The following is a 24916-nucleotide window of genomic DNA, read 5'->3' on the forward strand; positions in this document are numbered from 1 at the left end:
CCTCGCTTTTAAATAAGACATCACAGCTTTTAAATCAGACATCACAGCTTTTAAATCCTACCCCCCCGTCCTCCGATTACTCCCTTGCTGCAGCGACCCTGCAAAACTCAGTGCATGCCAAGGCTACTGCAGAGACCAGACAAACTCAGTGCATGCCAGGGCGGTGGGAAGCAGGGGGTGGACTCCAGCTGTGGCCCCTGCTTCCTCAGAAGGGGCAGCTCTGCCTTGTTGCTGTTTGTATTGACTTAATTGGTTTAATTATTTCAACTGGGAATGGCCAGCCTGGGCTTTGTGCCTTTCACCTGCCCTGCTGACAAGGTCCCCTTTGTGCCCTGGCAGGGGGTGCCAGGCCCCTTCTCCGCTGGGGTTATCCCTGTGGTGGCAGCATCCGCACTGAGCATCACCCCAAAATCTGGGGAGATGGGAGAGGGAAGCCCATACCCATGCTGGAAATCAACCCCCTATGGACCAAGCATCTCCTCCGACACCAGAAGGGTGCATAGAACCCCCTGCAAAGGCCACCCACCCCTGCGTGCTCCCTGTCCTCCAGGATTGGGTCCCTCTCCGCGCTTTTTCACGGAGCCGTATCAATCTTCATCGGCGAGGAGGAGAGCGATGAGGCCGGTAAGCGGCTGCCAATGCAAATTCCCACCGTCACCGTCATAAAGCACCCGGCACCCTGACACACACAAAAGCAACACCATATGCACCAAGACAACCTGTATGAATTATAAATCGCGTCGTAAAAATTGATTGCCTATCCCAACCCTTCAGAAACACGCGCGGTGGGGGGAGAAACCCTCCCTGTGCCCCATAACAGCCACCCCACAGCAAGAGGGGATGCTCTGCCAAGCCACCCTGCATCCCTTGTGGGTTCTGGGTCCCTTCGTGTCCCCCTCCCTGGGATGCTCACCCGCCTCTCGCTTGCTCTTTTCTCCCTCCCGCTACGCCTGGCCCATAGAGAGCCTTAATCTATTTATTTCAAGCCACTTCATTCTCTCTCCCGCTTTTGTCCCGGCCCCAGCCTCTGGCTTTGTGGCAGGACCGCTGAGGTTTTAAAAGCCCCTTCCCCTATAGTTTGAGGTCTCCTTGGCTGCCTGAATTACAAAGGCTAAAACAGGATTACACTGACCTGATCCTATTAAACTCGCCAATCGATCTGTGCCGCCCTCCCTCCAGCTCGGCAAACTTACTCACCCAACTTTCCCTGGAGCTCAGCTTGGGAAGAGGGGAAGCAAAAGGGAGGAAAGAGGGATAGAGGCTATTTTTATGTTGTTTTTCTTTTTTTGTGTGTGTGTGATTTAAACCTCTTCTTTGGTTCCCAGCATCTTGAACCCAAAGGAAAACACGGCGTTTTCTTGGTCCGGCAGGTGCTCTGATTCCCAGCCCCAGCAGGGGATGAGTTATGGATAAATCATATAAAAAATTGAGTATTTGACCTATAAGCAAAACTAGTCTCCCTCATTTTGGTAAGGGTGAGCCTGAACTGCTTGCTGTGAGGCACGCGGGCTCCTCATCCTCCAAACATCCTGGTGCAGAGGAAACCCCGGGGAATAAACAGCCTCAACCTCTCGCCGCGATGCTGAGCGTGTCGGAGTGAAGCCCGAGTGAGGGCTGCCCAACTCACCCCTGTGGTCCCCACCAGGGCTGCATCCACGTGAGCATCTCCCTGCCAATGCCCAGTGGCCCTCTGCACCAGGGGGACCGCAGCGAGTCCTTCCTCCCTTTTCTTCATAAAAAAAAAAAAGTGGAAGAAGAGGAGCGCAGACTCAGCTTAACATTTTCCTCATCAGCGAGGAAACGGACCTCGCATCGTCGGCGTTATCCGCTGCCAGGGGATGCTCTGCATCACCTCGGTGCTAGGGCTCGCCACCATCTGCGGAGGAACGGGAGCCTGGAATTAATCCCCTGCCGTCTCCCCGGAAAATAATTACAAGGCAAGGGAATAATCTGAAAATGGCAGTAAAATATGGGGTGTTTACACTGACCTGCCAGGATGACTGAATTAGTGGCAAGGGGCCTGAATTAGTGGCAAAGGGCCTATCGCCGACGCCGGGGTAGCAGTTTTAATGCTCAAATCCTATTAATTAACAGAGCGAAAGGCAAACTGGGGACTCCTATTTATAATTTTCTAGGAGCACGTTATCAACAGCGAGGAGCTGGAGCTCAGAGGGTGAACATGTGCTGCCTGGAGCTCTTCCCTCTTCGTACACCCATGGTACTTTAAAAGGCACCGATACCTCAAACCAAGCTCCCCAAAAAGATGCATTAGCAGTGATTTATGGTTTGTCTTTTTTAGAAGGTAACATATCCTGATGCTATCTGGGGGGCAACAAAAACTGCATCTGAGTCTGACTAGAAACCTTTGCTGCTTTCCTTCTGCTTGTGGTCCTGTTCAAGAGGTTTATTCTCTCTGCAAAAAGCATCCGAGCTCTGAAATGATGCAGGAAAGTGTGGATATGGCCCCTAAATTGCTTTGAAAGGTATCTGTCTCCCTTGCTGGTACTCCCAGAACAGCCTAAAGAAGTCACAGTCATACGAAGTAATTGGGTTTTGCCTTTTTTTTGTTTTGTTTTGTTGGCAATCTTGACTCAAAGCAAACCAGCCAGCTTCTTTGGGCAATGAAAACACCTCTGGACCCAAAACCCTCTCACACACCTCTCTGAAGCATCCTCAGGGCATGTCCCATCACCTCAAATCTGGCAGCCAGGGGTAACGCACCCTCTGATATACACAGCCCCACACCAAACCCCTACATTAAAATTCCCAGGTCATCCTCCTGCTAATTCCAAAAGCTGGAAGGTACATAAGAATTTTTAACTAGCAATAACTGTGTTGTTTTTTTTCTCCACGGCTTGAAAAAAAAAAAAAATACAAAAGCATAGTTTCTTCATGTTTTTCACCCATCAAGAGGGTTTGGGCTGAAATTCTCCCTTCCCCCCCTAAACACCAAGCCAGACCCCCTCAAATAATTAAAGCACTGTACAGCTCCCCCTTGGCCAGGGCTAAGAGTCACCCAGTCCCACTGGCACCAGTAAAACCAGCTTTCTGGTCCCCCCTCTTGACTGATATTCATCTCTGTGCAATCAGAGGACGGATGACAGCAGAGCAAACCATCGGTGCTTGTAGATACACTGAACATTTACAAATAGCCTGTTCATTGCTAAGAAGACACTTAGGCTTTTATGAACGTCATTATGGCTGTGGTCTAATAGTATCTATCAAAAACATTGCCTTTCTGAATTAGGGTAATGGTCATTTTTAAGACACACATCTGTATTTTTTTTTAAGCAGATGCTCAGCTCCTAAGCCCACGACTGCTATTTCTCCCCCTCCCCAATTATTTTCATATTTCCCCATTTCCAAAGCGGCAATAAGCTCCCGCAAAAGAAGGGTAATAGGAAGTCTCTCTCTAAGAGAAATTGTTAATTTGGGATTTATAAAGGACTTTCCTTAATGAATAATAGTTGAGATCGATCTGTCTTCCTGCCTCATTCTGCAAAGTAACATTTGTAAAGTAAGGTGATCCCAATTACTCCCTCTAATAACCCTCTCCAGCAAAAGATTTCAGAGCCACAGCAGTGAATCCCACCCACCCGCCTGCCTGCCTCCGCTCCCTCGGTGCCATGAGCATCACCTGTACCGGGGATTTTCCATCCTCATCATTCTCCCTGCCCAGCATGGACCAGCTCCATCACCTGAAACAGCCAGGGTGGGACTCCCTGCAGCCCCCCGAAAAATATACTCCCATCCAGATCCTCCCCAGTCCCACCAGGCATCATCGCTGGCTGCATTTGGGAGGTCCCACACTGGGATTGTCACCTCGAGGAGGTCCTTTGCCCCCCAGAAAACTTGGTTCTCTGACACCCACCCACCCTCCTGGCTCATCAGGGAGAGGAGATGGAGAAGTGACTCTATAATTGTCCCTAAGTGCCTCCACAGGGAAGAAAATATTGGTGCTAAAGAGCTCTTGAGTCAACAGGAGGACAGCAGTGCAAGAATCAACGTCAGCAGCTCAGGCCAGAGAGACAGACTCCAATTAGAAGGCTTTTTTTTACCCCTTCATTTTTGCTTAAGATACGGAGAACCATTAAAGATCTGAGCCAACTGGCAAGGCATGTGGGGGGAACAAGAGGGTGTCTCTTCAGCTTGGGGCTGAACATCTTCGAGGAAGAGACTCTTTAGCCAAGTGTGGGTTTTTACCACGGTAAGTGCCTCCTCCTTCCATCATCCATCCCTCCATCCCTTTTGTTTCTCCTCTACAGCAGATGACAGCACGGAAATCTCATTCCCTTCCTTCCTTTGCTTGTTGCCATCCCACACACATGTTGCCACCCCACATCCAGATGCTGGTGGGACTTCTGGAGGGATAGGAGACCTTTCCTCCACGCTTTAATTAACAAACCCAGCTTTCCCAGCTCTCCAATACTCAGTAGAGGGTCAAGCTCTGCCGCAGCACCTGCATTCCCCTTTCTCTTTACATCTGCTCAAGAGGCATTGCACATGAACTCAGTGATGCTCCAGCAAACCCAGAGAGCACTAACACAGCTTTCCTAGTGATTCCAGGAAAAAAGAAAAATCCAGAAATAAAATTTCCCTTCTTATTTTTCATAAAAAGCAAAATAAAATTCCCTTTTATATCACCTTTGCACGGCTGGAAGGAACCAAGAAGCACAAGTAGCAAGAGTTTTCCTCTGAGTCATCTTCAAAAGAGGTGACCTACAGGTGACACTCCTTTTGGACACCTTGGCCCTGCCACAGGGATTATTTTGGGTGTTTGAGCTCTGCTACTCGTGCCTCTTTTCTACCCTTGCCTGCAAGCATCATCCTCCCAGTCTGAACTGGGCATGATGCTCTGACCCTTCCACACCCCACGGGGAGGGGATGCTGCAGGTACCACCCCACCTGCACTCAAGCTCAGGTGCTCACCAGGTGAGCTTGGCCAGCTCTGAGTGCAGAAAAGGGTGAAATCCTGATGTATTTATTCACCTGGCACAAACCTCAGCGCTGCCAGCATTAACTGGCCAGGCCAATTAGTGGCAGCCATCAGCCAATAAATAAATTGGAACCATCTCCAGACCTGATTAGCTTGCTAATTAAGCTCAGTTACAGGGAAATCTGCAGTCAATCAGCCCAGCTATTACCAGTTGGATCTGCAGAGCGGGAGCTGTAGATGCTGCATCTCTTGGGGGGAGGAAGGCAGAGTGCTGGCAGTTGGAAAGAAAGTTGTACCAAAATCTGCTTTTCTCAGCAGCAATCGGAGATGCTCATCTCTTTGGGGGGGTTCTCAGCAGCCTTTGGTGCCCCCACGCTCACCTGTACTGTCAGGGTGGCGTGGGGGGATTGTCCCGTTCTGCTTCAGTCACCAAGCTGTTTGGCAGCACCATCCCTTTCGAGTCCACAAACTCCCAGCAACTGCAGAAATGCCTCCAAAGACAGTCCATTCCGAAGGGTAAACACAGTGCTAGGGGGAGGGAATCATTTTTTCAGCTGGGTCAAGCTGCTTTCCCTGCCTTTTCCACAGCTCTGACACCTCGCTCCAGCTCTTCTCTCTAGCATCTGGGGACCTGCATGAAACCACTGATGGGCATCATCAACCCAGCACAGAGGTCAAGGGCTCTCAGTAATTTCTTATTGCCTGCAAATTAGGTACAAGCCCACTGTATCCAAAAGCAGAGAGAGGATTTCACAACACATACCCTTCCATCGCTGTCAGCATTGCAGAATGAGGTGGCTTTGTGTTTGGGGACCCCAATCTCAGCAGCTGTTGCTGGGCATTTGCTTGTCTCTATCATCCCCTTCCTCCAGCTCTGGCAACTCAAGGCCAATTAGAATCCCAGCCCATTAAATATCCCTGGCCCCTGATTCCTGCTAATTCTCAAAAATTATGTGAATTGTTTCCTCCTGTGCCAAAATGACAATAGATGATTATTCTCGGCTGCAAAAGGTGATCAGGAGATTCTCTTCAACTGAGAAACAAGCAGCACCAGTACTGAGCCATTTCTTAAAAGGTTTGAGCAAACCCCAAGCACCCCACATTCCCTAGGAGCCCAGTATTAATTCCAGGAGCAATGGGAAAGCCCTGCAGATGGTTTTGCAGCTCCACAACCCTTCATCCCTCCTGCCCTGTGGCACAGCATCACCTTTTTAACTCCACCAGCTTAGCTCTTCTCATCCTCTCTTTGGCAAACACAAGGAGTCTCCCTGGCTTAAAAACAAACAGATCTGGAAGTCGGGGAGTGGGGATTGGTGGGGGCAGAATGCAAATAAATAAGTGCTAATTGCTGGCAGTGGTGCTGCAGTTATTGTGACTGCATTTATTGGCCAATTAAGGGCTTTACTGGACGTTAGGCGAGATAAACGGCTGCTGGGTGGATTTCTCAGTCCTGCCATCAGTTTGTGGTTTTCCTACTGCACAGTTAAGGGTTTCGCCAGGAGTAACTGCATTTCCCCAATGTGTCTTCCTGGTAACTCCTGCAGCCTGAGCTCTTGGAAGTCATCTTCTCCTCATCATTTGGGTGGGAATTGCATCTCTAACAGGAATATTTCAGTGCCCATGGCAGGGAGGGTTTAACTGGATGGGCTTCGGGGTCCCTTCTAAGCCAAACTAACCTATGATTCTATAAGTCACCCTGAACCAGGAGGTCCCTCTGCCACTCTTCCTCGCACAGGTGCTGCAAAGGGAGGAGGGAAGGGGGGTGGTTCTTCACCACCATTGTGGTTCAGCTGAGGAACTCCTTTGTGCAGGATGATGTGGATCCTCAAAGCTTTCATAGAATCATAGAATCGCCAGGTTGGAAGAGACCCACAGGATCATCGAGTCCAACCATTCCTATCAAACACTAAACCATATCCCTCAGCACCTCACCCACATGTCCCTTAAACACCTCCAGGGAAGGTGAATCAACCACCTCCCTGGGCAGCCTCTAACAGTGCCCAATGACCCTTTCTGTGAAAATTTTTTTCTTAATGTTCAGCCTAAACCTCCCCTGGTGGAGCTTGAGGCCATTCCCTCTTGTCCTGTCCCCTGTCACTTGGGAGAAGAGGCCAGCTCCCTCCTCTCCACAACCTCCTTTCAGGTAGTTGTAGAGAGCAATGAGGTCTCCCCTCAGCCTCCTCTTCTCCAGGCTAAACACCCCCAGCTCTCTCAGCCGTTCCTCATAAGGCCTGTTCTCCAGCCCCTTCACCAGCTTTGTTGCTCTTCTCTGGACTCGCTCCAGAGCCTCAACATCCTTCTTGTGGTGAGGGGCCCAGAACTGAACACAGTTTCAAGAGACTCAGGACCAGCCTACTTGATGGAAGAGAAATCCACTGAGGATTACTGTACTCACCAAAACAGGTGGCTCAGAAATCCCTGAACTTTAAACAACTACAGGCTGAGGAAACACATAGCAAAAGCTCCGTGTAATCTAATTTTAGTCTCTCCTCCAGCTTTGGCTTTTGGTCACAGGTGGAGCAGGAATGTCAGTGCAGGTGGATCTTTGACCTGGCTACTCTCACCTGACATTCATGAAGCATAAAGTGCTTTCTTTTCTTTATGAGAACAGCTGGGTTTGGGTGAGGTTGGCTTTCTTCTGGAAAATAAAGCTGTTTACCCAGAGCAGGGAGTCATCCCCATCTCACCATCGCACTGTGAGTGGTCTCTGTGCGTGCTGTCCTCAGGTGTCTCATCCCATCTCTCCCTTCATATCAGTGTGGGTTTGTGTTAAAGAACAAATAAGAAACAACAAAACTGGTGAGGGAGTGCTCTGGATGAGGGCTAAGAGCATGCGGGACCTACAGAGCAAACTTCTTCTGGGCTCTGGAGCAGATGCTGGTGCTCCCAGCATCCATCAAAGCTAATCCTTTGTTCGGAAGGGTGGAAACACACAGCAAGGTCTTATGGCAGAGCAATAGTCTGGTCTTTACAGTAACTGCATTTTTCTTTAAGAAAAAAAATAATAAAAAAAAAAAGAAAAAGAGGGTGTTCTCCCTACTCTCATTATGGGACTCAATAGTTTTCCTTAAAAATCCCCTCCTGACCTCTGTTGCTTTGCAGTGGGATATCTTCTTTTCTTCCAAGGCATCTGTGAACGCCCCCAGCTGGGAGTGTTGCAAGGGGTGCAAGGGGGTGGGCTTGGGGTAGGTGAGAAATGTGGGCATGAAAAACATCCTTAAATCTCCACCATCCCTGGCACTCGAATCTCCCAGGAGAAGCCAGATCTTAGGTGGGTTGTTAGAGATGCCATGGCCATCATAAAATCAAAACCTGTATCCCTTTAGGAGGGGAGGGACAGATGATTCCTAAAAAAAGCACTACGATAGCTTTGCACCCAGGGCGAATCCAAAACAAGTTCTCCCACGTTTGAAATTCACATTTCAAATCCAGAAGGGGAGAACATAAAGCAGCCACCTCCTGCTTTGGTGCTGGTAGGATGTGTGGTGGGGTTAAACAGGGTGGGAAAACCTTGTAAGAACAAAGATGCACAGTTGCTGCAAGACAAAACAGTGATGTAGGCCCCCAAAAGAGGGAAAAATATAATCCACAAGCAGTCCCGCAGTTTTTCATCCCCCACAGTGCTGGTACAGCCACCCTGGAGAACTGAAGAGCAGAAAAAGAAATGGAAAACCTCCTCCAAGCCCCCTCCCCAAACGCCCCATCAGACAGGATAGAACCAACAGCTGGTGCGAGACCTGATGAGATGGGCAATAACCTGAAGGACCAACAAATTTAGGCTGAGGTACCAGCAGATGTAAAAGACAAACCTAAAAAACCTTAATTCCACATTCTGGACGGTTCCACTCAGTCCTTGGAGACGCAAGCTTACTTTCTCTGTCTTGGCTGGGCCTTGTCTTGCACAAAATCCCACTGCAGTGAGGTCTCTGGTCCAGTGACACGTTGGAGAACTCATCCATCTCACCATCGGTTTGACTAAACTGCCCTTCGGTATCAGCCCATGAACCACATTGAGTGCAAGACCACTAAAAGAGAAATCCCTAGTCTGCTTCTTCTCTACTCTTTATCCATGGCTATCACATCCCATTCTTTGTGTATCTTTTTGAGAGAAATTCCCCACTTCTCCCACCTCTTCATAGCTCTACTAATTTCTGAACAATCCTAATTTCTCTGTCTTTTATAAGGTGGGACAAGCATAGCCAGCCAAACCATAGTGTTCATTGTCTTGCTCCATGGTGCCCTTATGGATCTTACAATCTTAAATCTCCTGAGTAATCAGAAGTGAGATGGGGTTGTTGAGCCTGGAGAAGAGGAGGCTGAGGGGAGACCTCATTGCTCTCTGCAACTACCTGAAAGGAGGTTGTGGAGAGGAGGGAGCTGGCCTCTTCTCCCAAGTGACAGGGGACAGGATGAGGGGGAATGGCCTCAAGCTCCACCAGGGGAGGTTTAGGCTGAACATTAGGAAAGAATTTTTCATGGAAGGGGTCATTGGGCACTGTTAGAGGCTGCCCAGGGAGGGGGTTGAGTCCCCTTCCCTGGAGGTGTTTAAGGGACAGGTGGATGAGGTGCTGAGGGACATGGTTTAGTGTTTGATAGGAATGGTTGGACTCGATGATCCTGTGGGTCTTTTCCAACCTGGTGATTCTATGATTCTATGGTTCATCCCAGAGTGCATTATTTAAGTCATCTCCTTCCCCACCCCTTGCCATTAATACACATTTACTGAACCTTACTATTCTTTATTTTACCCACCTTGATACCACAGGCCTTCTATTGGCCTTCTACAGTCCTTCCGCAACCATTGATAGCATTGATATCACCAACCCACTGAGACCCAACCCAGGGGTCTTACCAGGAGCTGTCATGGCATGTGGCTAGTTACCAGGCTGCCCAGGTGAAAACCCATCCCACCTCTTGCTTCCCTTCCCATCCCATCCCATCCCATCCCATCCCATCCCATCCCATCCCATCCCATCCCATCCCATCCCTCAACCTTCTGCACCAGGGGAATATTTTGCCTTCTCCTTGGGCGTACTTAGGTTCCTGACTTCTCATGATGTACTCAGACCTTTAAAAACATAAATAAATGTCAATCAGTTGCCCATTGTCCAGGCCCCTAAACGACTTGCTCAGAGAAGCCTAATAGAGAGCCATGATTTTCCTTCAAAGAAGTGATTAGACTATTCCGTATCATGACCTTAAAAATGTTTTATTATTCTTATTTTAAATGATCATTTCAACCAATTTAGCAGATACAGATGTAACCGTTACTGGCCTAATTCCTTGGATCTCCTCCAGAGACTCTTAAAGCCGAGGTGCAACATTTACTACTCTCTCTTCCTCGGGGAGAATAACTGTTTTTAATGAAAGCTCGCATATTTTTGCTGGGAGATCTGTCATTCAGTTCATAAGCGCTTTCAGAACTCTTAGATATACACCATTACGGTCCGGTTGACTTATTGCTTTTTAATTTATCAATTTGCACCATTACCGGCTCTTCTGACATCCCAGGTCTCGGCTAATACTTCATCTTTATTACTGGCAAAGAGTGACAGTATCTCATCATTAATACGAGAAGAAAGTCGGGCCAGGGCAGGTGTAACTCAATAACACGGCAATGAAGACTCAAGCAAAGAAGCAAGCTGCGACGAACGAGTTTTCTTGTCTTTATTAGAAAGAGACCTATACAATATAGCAGCCTCTCTCTGCAGTACTTTACAACTTTTTTTTTCTCCTTTTTTTCCTTTCTTTCTTTTTTTTTTTTTGCTTTTAATTATTCAGAATACTGTACAGCCAACACAAAAATCTCAACGCGGAGAGAGAGAGAGGAAAGGGAAACATAATACAAACTGGCATACTTAATCAAACCAAAATCATATGAAACAACAAGCAAAGTGAAATGTTTGTCAATCGGTTTAATTACAGTACAAACAATATAAATAAAGCATCATTGAGTCATTGTAAAACAAACTTGCTGAATGAGGTAATATAAAAACAACAACAAAAGACGTATTTTTTTTAATAATTTCCACACTGTTTCATCATCATTTATACATTATTATTTACAAAAACAGAAAAAAACCCCAAACTTGCTATAAAGCCTGCCATGTGCTAGGTATCTTCTGCCTCTACCCCAAACACAGGTCTCAGGTGTCCCTACTCACCCGGGCTCCCTTTCTCCACATCCCAACCAGAAAGACGAACATCACAAAGCAGAAAAACTGAAAGACTTGGAGGGGCTGAACTCAGCTGAACATAAAATCCAGCGTTTGCAGGCGGTCACAGGGTATTAAGGAATAAAAGAAAGGAACAGCATATGCATCCGCTTCCAAAATTAAAGATGCTGGCTAGATTGAGCCTCAAATCACAACCTCGCTGGAACTAGGGGCCAAACTTAGACTTCAGAGGGGCATCCAAGCTCAATTCAAAGCTGTTTCGCCTCAAATTTATTTGGCAAAGCATTCGGGATGTGCTCACATCCCGCTGAAGTCGGGAGGTTTAAGGCAGCAGGAGCTGCAGAGTCAGGTCCCCAGCAATCCCAAACCAGAGTCCAAAGGCAACGGCCACACATAATGAGTCACTAGGTGTTACAGAAGACACTTCTCTTCCAAATATCCCCTTCAGTTTACACACCCACCTCAACAAGCTGCCTACAAGTGAAAGATGCTCTTGGTATTAAAACAATTAAAGAGAGCTGGATCGAATGCACAGTCCCCTGGAAGCTTGATGTTCCCACAGAGCAAAGGGCTGGGCTTTCAAGAGGACGGGTACGTCCTGTTTTCCCTGTGGACTGGCAAAATGAGCTCAGGAGATGCCTCTTGCACCTCTGGATAAATCAGAAAAAAATGCCTAGAGGGGTTTTCAACAGCATTCCAAACAAATTCTTTTGTCGTATGCACAAGAAGGGGAAAAGAAAGATCCTCCTATCTCCAACACACCCCTCATCATGTTTCCTGCCATACCTTGCACCAAACACCCTTCTTGCTCTGCCAGCCTTGCCCTTTCCTTGTTGACTCCACCCGATATGACTATAAACCAAAAGCAAGGGTAGAAAAGGTGTGAACGACGCTCGGTCAAGTCTTCCTGGACTACTGGGTACACACAAAGCCTTAGCACGCGTTAGCTTGGCTCTCTCAGAGCACAGAATGTCCACGCACACGTGGAGGGAAGGATGAGGAGCTGCTCTTGGGGAAGGACCCACCTGGAGACAGCTCTTCAGAAACATCTAACCACTGTCTTCCCCAACAGCCCCACAAACGGCACGGGACACAAGGCATTGTGGAATCAGCTAGAGGTGGGCAGCCCTCTGGTCCTGCACTTAAAATTCAGCCAGTAAGCTGAGTTTTAACCAATTTTATATAAAAAAAGAGTGCCTCTCGGCAGCAAGCCTTCCATCCTTTTCACCTTTGGAATCTCCATCCCTGGTGTTTCCCATGATAACAGCCCAGGGTTGGTGAACTGGGAATTCTTCTCTCAAGCCAGGGAGCTACTCCAGTCCTGCTGGCCGAGTTACAGGTTTTCTCAAGCTCAGTGTTGCTGTCCGAAGGAGCTGGTTTTAATACCTGTGAAGCAGCTACCTGTGGGAGCCCTGAGTGACAGCTTGCAAAAGCCGCAGCAAGCCTGTACACCTTGTATTCCTCCGTCCCTCAAGCAGGTGTCCCCCGTCCCGCGCGCGCCTCCTGCACTCCTGGAAAAGGCTGGTCTCAAACTGGGACACTTGATCGTTTAGAAACATCTAACTGAAGTCTTGGCATTGGCTGTTGATTTTGGTTAATGTGTAAATAGGCGTGCGCACATTCCCACAATTGCTCATAGCAGTATGTAAAGAATTTACGTGTATCTAAGCACACACAATGCAAAAGCAGTTAGCAACCTCCATGCGATCCATTACCCTTACCGTAGGACTCAAAGCACCCCGACTGCACTTCATCCACCAGTTCAACTCAACTCAAGCCCCAGATCCGGGAACCAGCTGCCAAACAACAACCCACCTTCAGCACCAAAACCTTTCTCTGGTCCTGCACGAGCTTGAGGTTTGTCTTCAGCACAGATCAGACCCTATCAAGCTGTCTGCTCTGAGGGGTTTTACCCCACGTACCCTGTCATTCAAGAGGACCAGGAAAGTGTTTTCAGCTACTTCAGTTCTCAGAAATGAAAAACCACACCGATCGGTTCTAGAAAATGGGGAATACACAAAAGAGCTGATGGTGCATCCACTGCCAGCAAGCAACATGGTCATTCTGAACGCATGCCATTAGACCTTGGTAAGCATCCCCACCCACCCCCCTTCACGTTTTGTACATAACACACAGGTAAAAAGTACTAGCACTGCAAAACAGGCAATCCTGGAAGCTAAAAGCACATCCAGAAAGTTCATGGCCAAGAGAAAGCTGAAGCTCTGCCTGGTGGCAGAAGGGACCCCTACTGCTTGCGTATGCCACGGGGATCTGGGAGACAGGCGGGCACGGAGAGATGAAGAGGTTAAAACTGCTGAAATGCACAAAGACACTTGTATTCCATCCGCCCCCAAGCAAAAGTCCCTCTGAACCTTCAGGTACAGTAAGTTATGGGAGTAAATTCACCCACATGTTGCTGTCACCTGAAAGGAAACACAGGGTCTAAGGTGACACAAAGCATGCCTAGTGATTCAGGGCTTCAGATAGCTCTGAAAAAACCCAAACCAACCTTTTATTTTCAGAAAACATGCAATCCTCCTTTCAAAACATGAACTATTCACAGCTCCTGAAAATCCTGGCCAAGCCCCTTCGAACCTCCCTTTAAAAACGTGAGACAGACTCAGTCAACTCGAGGTAAACTGTCATGAGATGAGATCACTCAATATTTATTTTAATAACTGGCCCATGCTAAACAACAAAACCAAACCTCGAATATCATAATACAACAAATCTACCTACTTACAGCTTTGGATATTTCACTCTATTATTTCTATATTTTTCCAAACATGAGATTATTTTCTAATAAACCCATTCAAGCCAACCTTCTTGTCGATTAGAATTTAAGAAGTCAAAACTCATCGCAGAACCTTTTAATTTGGGGTAGATTAGTGTTTTTCTACCTTGAAAAGGACTTAAATGTGGAGCAGGTTTTTTTTCCTGCTACGCAGCAAACACAAAACATCAAAAAAAGATTTTCCACATGATAAACTTTACCCACAAATCACCAAGAACGGAAGGAGATGTTGAGCTGAGGATCCAAGACAAATAGACGGAGATCCCATGGATGCATCGCGGTAGCAGCCACCAGAGGGGAAAAGAAAGATGCCCAAAACCGAGATGCGGATGGGCAAGCTGCCCCAAGTTTGGTCCCCGGCCACGCTCTCCTCCTTTACCCCGAGTCCCCTCAGCCACAATGACCATGTGTTCCCTGTTAAGGTGCAAACGCGGCTCCCCGAGACGTTTGGAAAGGGCCCCTTCAGGACCCCCTTGTGAAATCTGTGCTTGTCTCCACTATTACTACTTTCTACTACAAACTACAAATTACTTCATTTTTCCCGACCTCCATACAAATATAAAAGCTGAAGCTATCCAAACCCCATATAATCTAATTATACTACATTACAGTGCCGGAGATCACTTCTAAGCCTGTATCTGCATTCCCACCTACTTTCTCCCTGCATTACCCAGCTTCCTCTGGCCAGGGGAAATCTCCAAGTGCAGCTAAAGTTTTTTTTTTATGCACTAATACACATAATTTAAGGAAATGGGGAAAAGATGGGAAATTAAACAATACTACGGCTTACACACTCGTTATACACTATGCCCAAATGCTTAAAAATTCTCTCTACCTTCCTGGAGCTCTCCTGCCTTTCTGAGCAGCCTCTAGCCCAGAATATACTAAAGTTGTCCAAAAATAGCTTTTCTTTTTGCAACAAAATAGGAAATCTGGTAATGGGAGCCACTGGCCAAATCTCTGCACTCCAGGACCTTGAATTTTCCCAAGGTTGGATCTTATTTCTTCATAACTAGTGAGGAGAGGCAAACCCTCCTCAGCCCCGGGAACATCAAGGTCCAGACACATCCGACACCTTCACTACTCAACAGCAATTAGCTTAAAATATATAAACGAAAGTGCGGATGTTAATAGTAAAGGCTGACTCGCTTCTAGTGTTTTAGTCAATGTGGATAAAGTGCAGAGGAAGGTTGGTTTAAAGGTTGGGATGATGAAAAGGGTTAAATGGGGGATGCAATGAAAACCACAGCCGTGGACTGCGTTTTCAGAGAAAACAGCTTTAGCTAACACATTTCTGCTGGGATTTCTTTTTGACTGGATCTCAATTTGTTTTTAATTTGCTCATAACATGCTTAAATGGCGTAAACAGCCTGGCAAGTGGGTTCCATGAAAGCAACGAGAGGGGCGAAACGTGACACGAAGAACAGAAAATGGACACGTTAACAGAGTGAAAGCAAGGGGAACGATTCCTGCAGGTTCTCCAAGTGTCAGTGTATACTGCCCGTTCCTGCACCTGGACGGTTCCAAGAACATCTTCTGCAAAGTGCAAACGCATTCCCTGAAAAGCACGTAGAGCCCGGAGACCTTGGCTCAAAAAACCAAGCCCCGCCATGATCCAGCCACAGAGAACATCACCCATTCCTGTTTCAGCGGTGGTGACAAGGGGTTTCCCCTCTCCTCCTTCACCAAGCAAGAAGGGGATGGAGTCTACACTGATCTCCTTGCCAGGGAGCCCATCCGACTAGCTCAGGAGGTGCCACAAAACTTCTCACAATCAACCAACCAACCCATTTGAAGAGGGGATGCCAACACCCCTGAGGCACAGACCCCCAGAGACTGTTCTCCCATGGCTGAAACACCACCAGCGATGGTGCTAGAGGTCTCTCCTGACTTGGAGTGACAGTGCTGGGAGATCTCCCTCTTTCCAAGAGGCCACAGCTGTGTGCACAACTGGGTATCCTCACAGACCCCTACGCACTTAGAGAAGCCACCACACAGTCTACACCGCTTCAACACAGTTACTGCCAATGCTTACACATCCAAGAGAAAACTGTTTAGGTTAAAAGAAACTGTGCTACTGCCTAATTGAAGTATGAGGCTATTAGCTGGCTGGATATATAATTTTCCCTATAATACAGTGGAATTTCCTTTCCTAAGAATATTCTACTTTTTTCCAAGATTTGCCTTCAGAACATTTTTATGAAAGGAGCACATAATCCTACCTGAAATCTGCATGACAGCCTAGTTGCCCTTCTTTCTCAAACATCACTCTCAGCTTTATAAGAGGAAGGTGGTCCAAAGAGAGCATTAAATTGCGTATAGAAAACATTTTCACTTAGGAAAAAACAGGTCAGAAATGGAACATGCACTGAGAACTTAACGGTGGCCAATCTGCCCACCGTGTATTTGATGGGGCTTGGTTTTTGGGATACAAATGCTCTTGATGCTTCACGGCAAGAGCAGGCAGCTATAGCACCTGGGGGACCAGTAGCTGCAATTCCCGAAGCCCCGCTGCATCCTCTTGTAGAGGTGTAAAGCTCGTGAGCACCAAGACACAGTGGGCATCCCAGCATCCCCATCAGCTGCACATTAGATGGGTTGTCCCATCGCTGGAGGACCACCCCGAAGTACCAAAGCTCAGGGAGCTGCCTGGGAATGTCAGAGAAATAGCAATTCTAACAGACACCATTCCTCGATTAAAAAAACAAATTAGAATTATCCCAGTATGAAGAAAATCAGCTGTAGAATTACTCGATGCAGCCAGCCGAGGCTGGTTGAAGAAAGATTCCACCCCCCCAAATAATCAAAGGTCTATACAGTAACGAAGTACAAAATGAGAACACCACCAAATAGGAAACGCTGGTCAATATTCTTGTGCTTCCACCTTGAGGCTCGCTTTTCTTCCACAATTTGATGATTTTACACCAAATCTGTAATTTTCTGTTTGTTTTGGGGTTTCCCCCGCCCTTAACATAACCAGATCACGTTTTTTTCCTTCACATTTTGCCCACATAGAGTTTGTTTAGCAATCGCTACATTCCTCCCATTTGTATGCCAAACAAAATCCAAAGCCCCAAGGAAGAACACCACTGAAGGCTTGGGAAATACACAAGAGCAGGTAGATTTGCAAATTATTATGCTGTGTGCACCTCACTGCCTCCACATAATTGCTCCTCTGCCATTGAATTCAGTTGAGTTTTCAACTTTCTCCGTGATCTACCCTTCCCCCATCCTCACATTGCCATATGCCACTTCAAAAAAAAAAAAATATCCCTTTTCTGCCTGCCAAAAACCGTGCAACCTGCTTCCCCGTGCCAGAATCATAGTTTGTGGAAAACAGGAGAAGCTCGGATCTGCCCGGTAATACCAAAATAATCAAATCAAGTATTAAAACTTGGAATTCAAATGAACTGTCCAGGCTACTTTCACAAGCCATTTTTCTTCCCGAAAGCAGCCAAGTTGGGAGTCAAGTGCAGCCGTGCCCTGCCCGCCGCACTGAAGTCTATCAATTCTGAACTTAATCAAATCTGATCTTCTCACAGCCAGACTAGGGCTTTTTGTCTTGGCTTGTGAAAGCTTCGTGACTTCTGGAGTAAAATATATTTACAGCGCTGAGAAACAGCCTCCTCCTGCTTTCTAGAAGGTCTCATACACCTTTTGTTTTTTCATGTGCTACCATCTCCCTCTGATATGTTCCTCAAATGCTTGCGATGGAAACAAGAGTTCACTGCTGGGAATATTTTCAATGTACAATGATCTGTAGCCCACAGATCCTAACTAGTTGCACATTATTTAGTTCACATCCATTACAGTTTATAAATTAACAGAGATGTCATTTTCTGTACAAAAAAAAAAATCGATGCATATTTATGTTTTTTTTATTCAAATAGATTTTACATACATATAATCTAGAGACACAATACAAAAATCTGTATAAGTTAGGCAATGCATCACAGGAGTGACCAAAAACTCAACACATTTACCTTGGCAAAATGACAGAACCTATTTCTGCTGGCAGAAAAAATATTAGCCTTTAATGCGTTTATTAATTTCACTAACGGTACTTGAAATGTTTTTCCTTAGCGGTATTCATTATTCCTTTTTGTGTTTCATAGTTACTCTTATTTATTTTTTCCATTTTGTTTTTACACCAAGGAGACTGCAGTCAAATAACACTCAGCAACTCATTTCCTCTCTTTGGACTGAAAAATTAAACAGATACTAAATTATGACAGTGAATTTAGAAAGGAGGGCTCCAAGGGCTTGAAAGAACATGTCTGAGATAATATGATGCTTCTAAGAATATTGCAATCACATCCAAGCAATCACCGAAGCGTGCCATGTAACTACCTCCTCAGCTAATATGCTTTTTTCTCCGTGATGACTAATCATGTTCTATTAAACAGCGGTAATGCTGGAAGAACTCAACTATACAAGTGTAATGAAGCCAGTATTCTCCCCGGACAGATTAGCTACAACTGATTTGACACATACCATCATAGGAGCTTCAAACCTGACAAACTCTGTGCTTGCTTCTGATTTATGCCGTCAAGCTCTTCAGAGAAGAGAATGAAATCCAGGCGTCGCGTTTGGTAGAGGTGAAATGTACTGATGTGCTTAACTGTCAGTTACGGAAAGTCACCATCTCTCCTTCCTTCTCCTCTCGCTCGCCTCTCCCTCCGCCCCTTCCCTCCACGCTCGGGGAGACGACGACCCCCCCTCAGGGACGACCGCTCTCCCATGGTCCCGGTGCCACGCGCGGCGTGTCCTGCTCAACCCACGCGTTCTTGCCCCCTTGTTTCCATCGTTCAAGAGCTGTCACTGAAACAACTGCTTTCTCTGCAGCCCCTTTTGCTCCTTCTCATCCCCTTGTGCCGTTTCCGGATGGGACAGGGATGTACCGAAGGGAAAAGGGAAAAGGAGAGTTACCAGACTCACAGAGCAGAGCTGTGATGGGGATGGAGGAATATGAGGCTGCGGATGTAATTCAGGTCAGCGACTACACGAGTGAGCTCCTCAGATGATGGTGGGCATCCTTCCACTGCTGTTGTTCCGGTTATTGTTCTTCCTGGACAAGTTTGGAGTGGCCATGAGGACGAAACGCTCGTCAGGGCAGCCGTACTGCAGGAGAACGTCAATGCACTCCTGGCTGGGGGCCTGCCGGGCGTAGGCCAATGCCGTGTTTCCATGGGCATCGCGTGCCATCACATCAACACCGTACTACAGAAAGAAGAGAGGTGCTGTTGGAAGCCATGGTGCCAACGAAGCATTAAAACAGAAAGGGTGGACTTGGGACAGATCTGTTTGAATTTAACTGAGTTAAAGATACGAGCCTGACAACGTGAGTAGCGTTGAGTCACGTACATAAAGGTTTCTACGGGGACAGGCTCATGCGTGTAACAAAATTTGCCATGAATTGTGGTGTTTCAAATAAGGAGATCTCTCCTTCCACGTGTCCTACACAGACAACAGACAGGCAGAAAGACACCTTTTCATCTTTTGAGGGAAGAGATACACATCCAGACTTGGAACACCAGCAAAGGCTTTGTGGAATCTGCAGGTGGGGGTTTGGAACATCCCGCTGAGGTACACGGCCAAGCAAAAGACAACCCAGCCAGCCTTCTTCCCCTGGACACCAAGTACTTACCCAAATCAAGAGCTGCACTAACACCACATTTCCTTTCCTGCACGCCAAGTGGAGGGCAGTGCGCCCATCACCATCTCCGCAGGTCTCATTCACCTCTTCCCGAGTCCCATGGGCAAGGAGCAGGATGACCGTCCGCAAGTCCTCCTCGGCTGTAGCCCTCAGGAGATGCTGGCCCAAAGAAAGCTCCAGGCACTGCAGCGGGGCAAGGAAGAGCTTCTGCTCGTATTTTGCACGTATCCAGCGCTCTTTTTCTTCCCTAGAGAAGCCAAAAGACATAGGTTATAGAATCAAAGAAGGGTTTGGGTTGGAATAGACCTTAAATTCATTCAGATGCAATCCCTCTGCCATGGGCAGAGACACCTTCCACTCCATTTCACTGCCTCTACCTGGTGGCAGTTTGGCTACTGTTAAGCTAGCAAACAGCACTTAACCAAAAGTAAAACTATTCCCCCCACTTCAAATTTTTGACAAGGAAGCCCCCATGGAAACATTCATCCAAACTTCATCTTTGCAGTGATATTCGCATCATCCATCCCATCCTTATATCATGGCAACACCTGAGATCCCTCTTGGTGGATGCTGTGCCTACAGGGTCATAACAACACAACAGCCAAGAGGTCTTAAAGAAATCCAGGCTGCCTTGAGGATTGGCAAGAGGTCAGTGCAGAAGCCCTCACCAAAGTCAACAGGCAGCCTAGGTCCACGTTGGGGTTAAGGTGGGCTGCAAAATATACTACCAAACCCACCAAATTTCTGTATCTAAGCCCAGAAGTTGGATTCGATGACCAGGTGGGTCTCTTCCAACCTGGTTATTCTATGATTCTATGATTCTATGAAGTAACCAAGCAGCTGGGCTTACATTTCAGATAGGAGAGCAAGCCCTGAGAGATACAGCCTGGCTGGCAGGGGTGCTTTTTCCATCTACAAGTGGTGTAATGTTTCCAGTGCAAAAGGCATAGGGATGGTTCCTCTATTTGTTTTTCCAAAAAGCAAACGACCAAAACAATACTTTGAAGCACCATTTCCTCCTGATATGCCAAGGAACTATCAAAAGCTTTCTGGGTGATATTAGGTTACAGGAAAACAAGGGCTACAAACAATTCCCTCAAGTCTCCATTAAAAAAATTACCATACAATTACATGATCTAAGAGACCTCACCCCAGACAATGTCCCCTTCAGAAGCACCTCAGGTAATCTGTCCAGCCTGTGAAAACCATACCGCATCACCTAAGCCAGCAAGTGGTTACTGCTGACAGATTTTTCTCCTCTGGAGTACAAAAGGCAAAGCTCTGTTTACACCTTCCAGCCCTGTTTACACTACTCCCAGTAATCTAGTGTCAGGTTAGCCCTAATCTGTTTTTAAATACTTATGCAAACAGATCCTTCCAACAGCAAATCTGGATTAGTTTTGCATCATTTCCTGGTACATGCGGAGTGACCTTGCCCTGACCTCCCTGGGATGCTTTCAGGCACCGCTTCCCAAAGCTTCCCCTCTCTACCCCACCGCAATTCACCTTAAAAACAGGTCCAAGGCTTTTTTTTTTTTCCTTCAGAGCAAAAGTGCAAACAGAAAATTAACACAAAGAGCGCTTCACTTAAATCAAACCACTGAATGACTCCTGCAAGCTAAAAGACACACCAAAAAAAACCCCTCCAAACATCTGGGGAACTGCAAATTAACCTTTGATGGCAGGATCTGATAAACAGAGTATCATTTCAGGTATTCCAGATGGAGAGGAGGAAGAAAAGGACCTCTGTTAGCATTGCATCTTTAACTCATGGCTTTTGTGTTCATATGTTTTCGAAGGTAAAAAACCCCACAGCCAGTTCAGTGAAGATAAAGTAATGTTTATGTGCAATTATTTACAATAAAATGGGTGCTTTTGCAACACTGCCACGTCCAGTAACCATCCAGTGTTATCTTTGTGAACGTTTAGTAAAGTTTTCATATGTTTCTTAAGTACACAGAGTCTACAAATGACCGCCCTCTCCTCCAGATGATCTTTTGAGAGATGGTTAGTTTTGGTTCCTGCCAGAGCATCGCTTGCTGCCATCACCACAGCTTGAAGTCTCTTTCTGTTTAGAAAACAAGCTGTTTTACACGTCTCCCACTTCTAACCACAATTCACCTTAAATTTATGGCCTCAAGTTGCTCCAGGGCAGGTTCAGACTGGACATTAGAAAAAATTTCTTCACCAAAAGGGTTCTCAGGCACTGGAACGGCTGCCCAGGGAGATGGTGGAGTCACCATCCCTGGAGGGGTTTAAAAGACAGAAAGATGAAGTGCTTAGGGATCTGGTTTGGTAGCGGACAGGTACGGTTGGACTCGATGACCTCAAAGGTCTTTTTCAACCTAGTGATTCTATGATTCTATTATAACAGTGCTACGGTGTGTACCAGAACAGAAGCAATAAATGCCAAGTCCAGGCAGAGGCTTTCCAAGCTTTACAAATCCACCAGCATGAACTTCCCATTTGCTGTCCACCCCATGGGAGCAGACAAAGGCAATCCTGCTGCTCCTGGAAGGCTGCAGAAGAGATGCCATCATCCCATCCTGCTCAGGTTTATTTATGCTACTGTCTCAAAAAACTGGGGAAACAACAGAAAACCCATTTAAAAATGAATCTAACCCTGAGGAAGAAGAACATGCTACCACTTGTATTGGTGATAGGCAGGATGTAAATGCTCCTTTCTTTAGGGTCAAGTAACCCGTAAATGCACTGAATTAACACCAATTGTATGTTCTAGTCAGGATCTATCCCTTCCCCAGAGAAAATCTTTTGCAGAGCTGGGCAGCAGCTCAGGAGACAACGAATTCCTCAGGAGATGCTCTGGTGTGCCTGGCCAGAGCAGGACCCCACAGCCAGCAGCAGCCTGCGCTACTGGGCTAAGTTCACTCAAAAAATCAACCTTCACAAGTGGTTATTTTACCTCACTTCAGTTTCCCTTTTCTGAAAACCTGCCTCGTTTTTCTTGACAACAAAGGCCAGCAAAAGACTCAATTCATTAAGGCCAGATTCCACCTTTGGAGTGACATTAGGGATTGTGGTGGGAACACAGCAAACATTGCAAAAAAAAAAAAAAAAGTAAAGGTGTTTTAAAAGCCCCAGACATTTGGGGGCAGCGTGGCACTGGCACGAGCTATCAAATGAGATTTAGATCTTACTCAGCTGCACCAACTGGGCACAATAATGATATGTTGTTTGCATGTTCTGGTCGAAAATGACACTTTATCATAGAGGCAGGAGAAAAAGCACGCTCACCCACTCACTGAAGACTGCTGTAATGTAGAAGGACTGTTTCTCAATGAGTATTTAGAAAGCCAACATCCACGGACAACCTCCCCACACCCCTGGCACAAACCATTTCATTATGAACGGGAAGTCCTGGGGACTTCTCTGGAAGACAGCTGCAGCTCTGCTGCTCACATTCATCTTGGAAATCCTGACACGACGACATAAATATTGTAATTGTTTCTCTGATGCCCCAGTTTCACTTCTGGGATCCACAGCTTGTCTTGGTTGAGGTTTCATTTCCCCCAAGGAAGGCCAGTCCAAGAGCAGAGTTGTCAGCAGTAGATCACTTAACCTCACTGCAGTTCCCTGGAGGACCACTGTTCACATCCCCTGTTAGCTAATGAGCTAAAAAATGAATTATTGGAGCGGTCAGCAATAAGCAGGAAGAGGAGGCACAGTGTTTCATTTCAGCCAGTGCTGACATACCTTTAAATAAATCAACTGAATAAGAGTATGAGGAAATGTGAGGAAGAGCAACTAATCAGGAGAAAGACACCGAACCAACCCCTAAAAATAAAGGGAAGATACATCGGTGAGTAAATATTTTCCTCGTTTTCTTCCCTTAGCTGTAATCCTGATAATTTCCACTCTAAATGACCCCCTCAACAGTTTCAGTTGTAGCTGTCAAAGCCAAAACTAGACTCTTTTACTGAACTTTTAACATCCAGCAGAGTCCTTTTCTCAGGACCCGATTAAAGCCAGTGTGTTGGAGAGGCAACATCATCTAGTGCTCAGATGATCCTGATGATACTCAGCGCTGGAGGATGCGTGAGCTGCCTGTGTCTTTAAATTGGAGTGTGGGGGGGGAAGATTTAGACTAGATATCAAGAAGAAATTCTTCACAATGAGGGTGGTGAGGCCCTGGCTCAGGTTGCCCAGGGATGCTGTGGATGCTCATCCCTGGAGGTGTTCAAGGCCAGGTTGGACGGGACTTGAGCAACCTGATCCAGTGGGATGTGTCCCTGCTCATGGCAGGGGTTTGGAACTGGATGATCTTTAAGGTCCCTTCCAACCCAAACCATTCTATGGTTCTATGATTCCTCATGTGTACTGAAAGGACTGCTTTTTTCTTCAGTGATCATGCCAGTTGCTATTTTTCAAATGCATACGCACAAATGAATTAATAGATTATAAACTCCTAGATAAACTTTGAGAAAAATACAGTTATAAGGTCAGACTTTCTTTGAGCCTTTTATTTTTGCAGCTAAGCATTCAACCCCAGACTGCTGATGCTAACTTTGAACCTCACTGGTTATACAAGGGCCAAATACAACAGAGTATAACTGCACAATACTCTGTGGTTCCAGGAGAGGAAGAAGCCATTAAGCCTTGGCCAACCAGTCCCACCAAGCTCTTTGCTCTTGCAGAAGCCTCCATCCCTAGTGAACTCTGAGTACACAGTGGTGTGAATAATGAAATCTCTGCCACGGAAGCGATACTGTACTGGTAAAGGGTTATTAGAAACATGAAAATTTCAGTTCTCAGTTTATTTTGATCTAATTAGGTGCTTGCTTCTCAAGATAATGTCCAATTATTTAAATTACTCTGCCAGCCACATCACATCATTATTATCTGGAAACGTAAATACCGGGCTAACTAGGTAGCACGAGAGAACAGAAAAAGCAGACTTCCTTAGTGCATGGCTTTGCTCCAGGAGTTACACTGCATTCTCCACACATGGGTTTGCATCAGAGATGCTCACTTAGGAGCCCACATCCTACACAGCTCAGGCCCGTAGAGTGCATCGTGTGGTTAAACGCGTGCAGTTTTACTCTTGATACAGATCTGAGCAGGAGCCTTGTACCACTGCATCCACTCTCCATCCTACTCCTCCACGTTCCCGTTCACCTCTGCCTTCAACTTAGAATCACGGAATGCCCTGAGTTGTTTGGGGCCCACCAGGATCATTGAGTCCAACTCCTCTCCCTGCACAGGACAGCCCAAACATTCACACAGTGGATCTGAGGGTGTTGCTCAAATGCTTCTGGAATATTGTCAGGCTTGGTGCTGTGACTGCTCCCCTGGGGAGCTGCTCCAGGGCTCCACCACCCTCTGGGAGAAGAACC

The 24916-nt window shown here is 46.7% G+C and overlaps 2 protein-coding genes across 7 annotated transcripts in view; both read right to left on the bottom strand.

Moving 5' to 3' along the window:
- The window catches only part of ACKR3 (atypical chemokine receptor 3), a 198762-nt gene extending 198614 nt beyond the window's left edge, over nucleotides 1-148 (bottom strand). The window contains exon 1 of the mRNA XM_069860622.1: nucleotides 137-148. The gene's annotated coding sequence lies outside the window, so the exon portion shown is untranslated. The remainder of the gene's footprint in view (nucleotides 1-136) is intronic.
- Nucleotides 149-17770: 17622 nt separating this feature from the next.
- Nucleotides 17771-24916, bottom strand: part of AGAP1 (ArfGAP with GTPase domain, ankyrin repeat and PH domain 1) — a 398119-nt gene continuing 390973 nt past the window's right edge. For all 6 annotated transcript variants that reach the window (XM_069860665.1, XM_069860667.1, XM_069860666.1 and 3 more), the window contains 2 exons: nucleotides 19554-19809; nucleotides 17771-19126 (listed from right to left, as the gene is read on the bottom strand). In XM_069860665.1, the coding sequence (XP_069716766.1) occupies nucleotides 18923-19126; nucleotides 19554-19809 (460 nt within the window). In that variant the 3' untranslated portion in view covers nucleotides 17771-18922. The remainder of the gene's footprint in view (nucleotides 19127-19553; nucleotides 19810-24916) is intronic.

Source organism: Phaenicophaeus curvirostris, chromosome 7, assembly GCF_032191515.1.
Source record: "Phaenicophaeus curvirostris isolate KB17595 chromosome 7, BPBGC_Pcur_1.0, whole genome shotgun sequence".
Classification (NCBI taxonomy): Eukaryota; Metazoa; Chordata; class Aves; order Cuculiformes; family Cuculidae; genus Phaenicophaeus; species Phaenicophaeus curvirostris.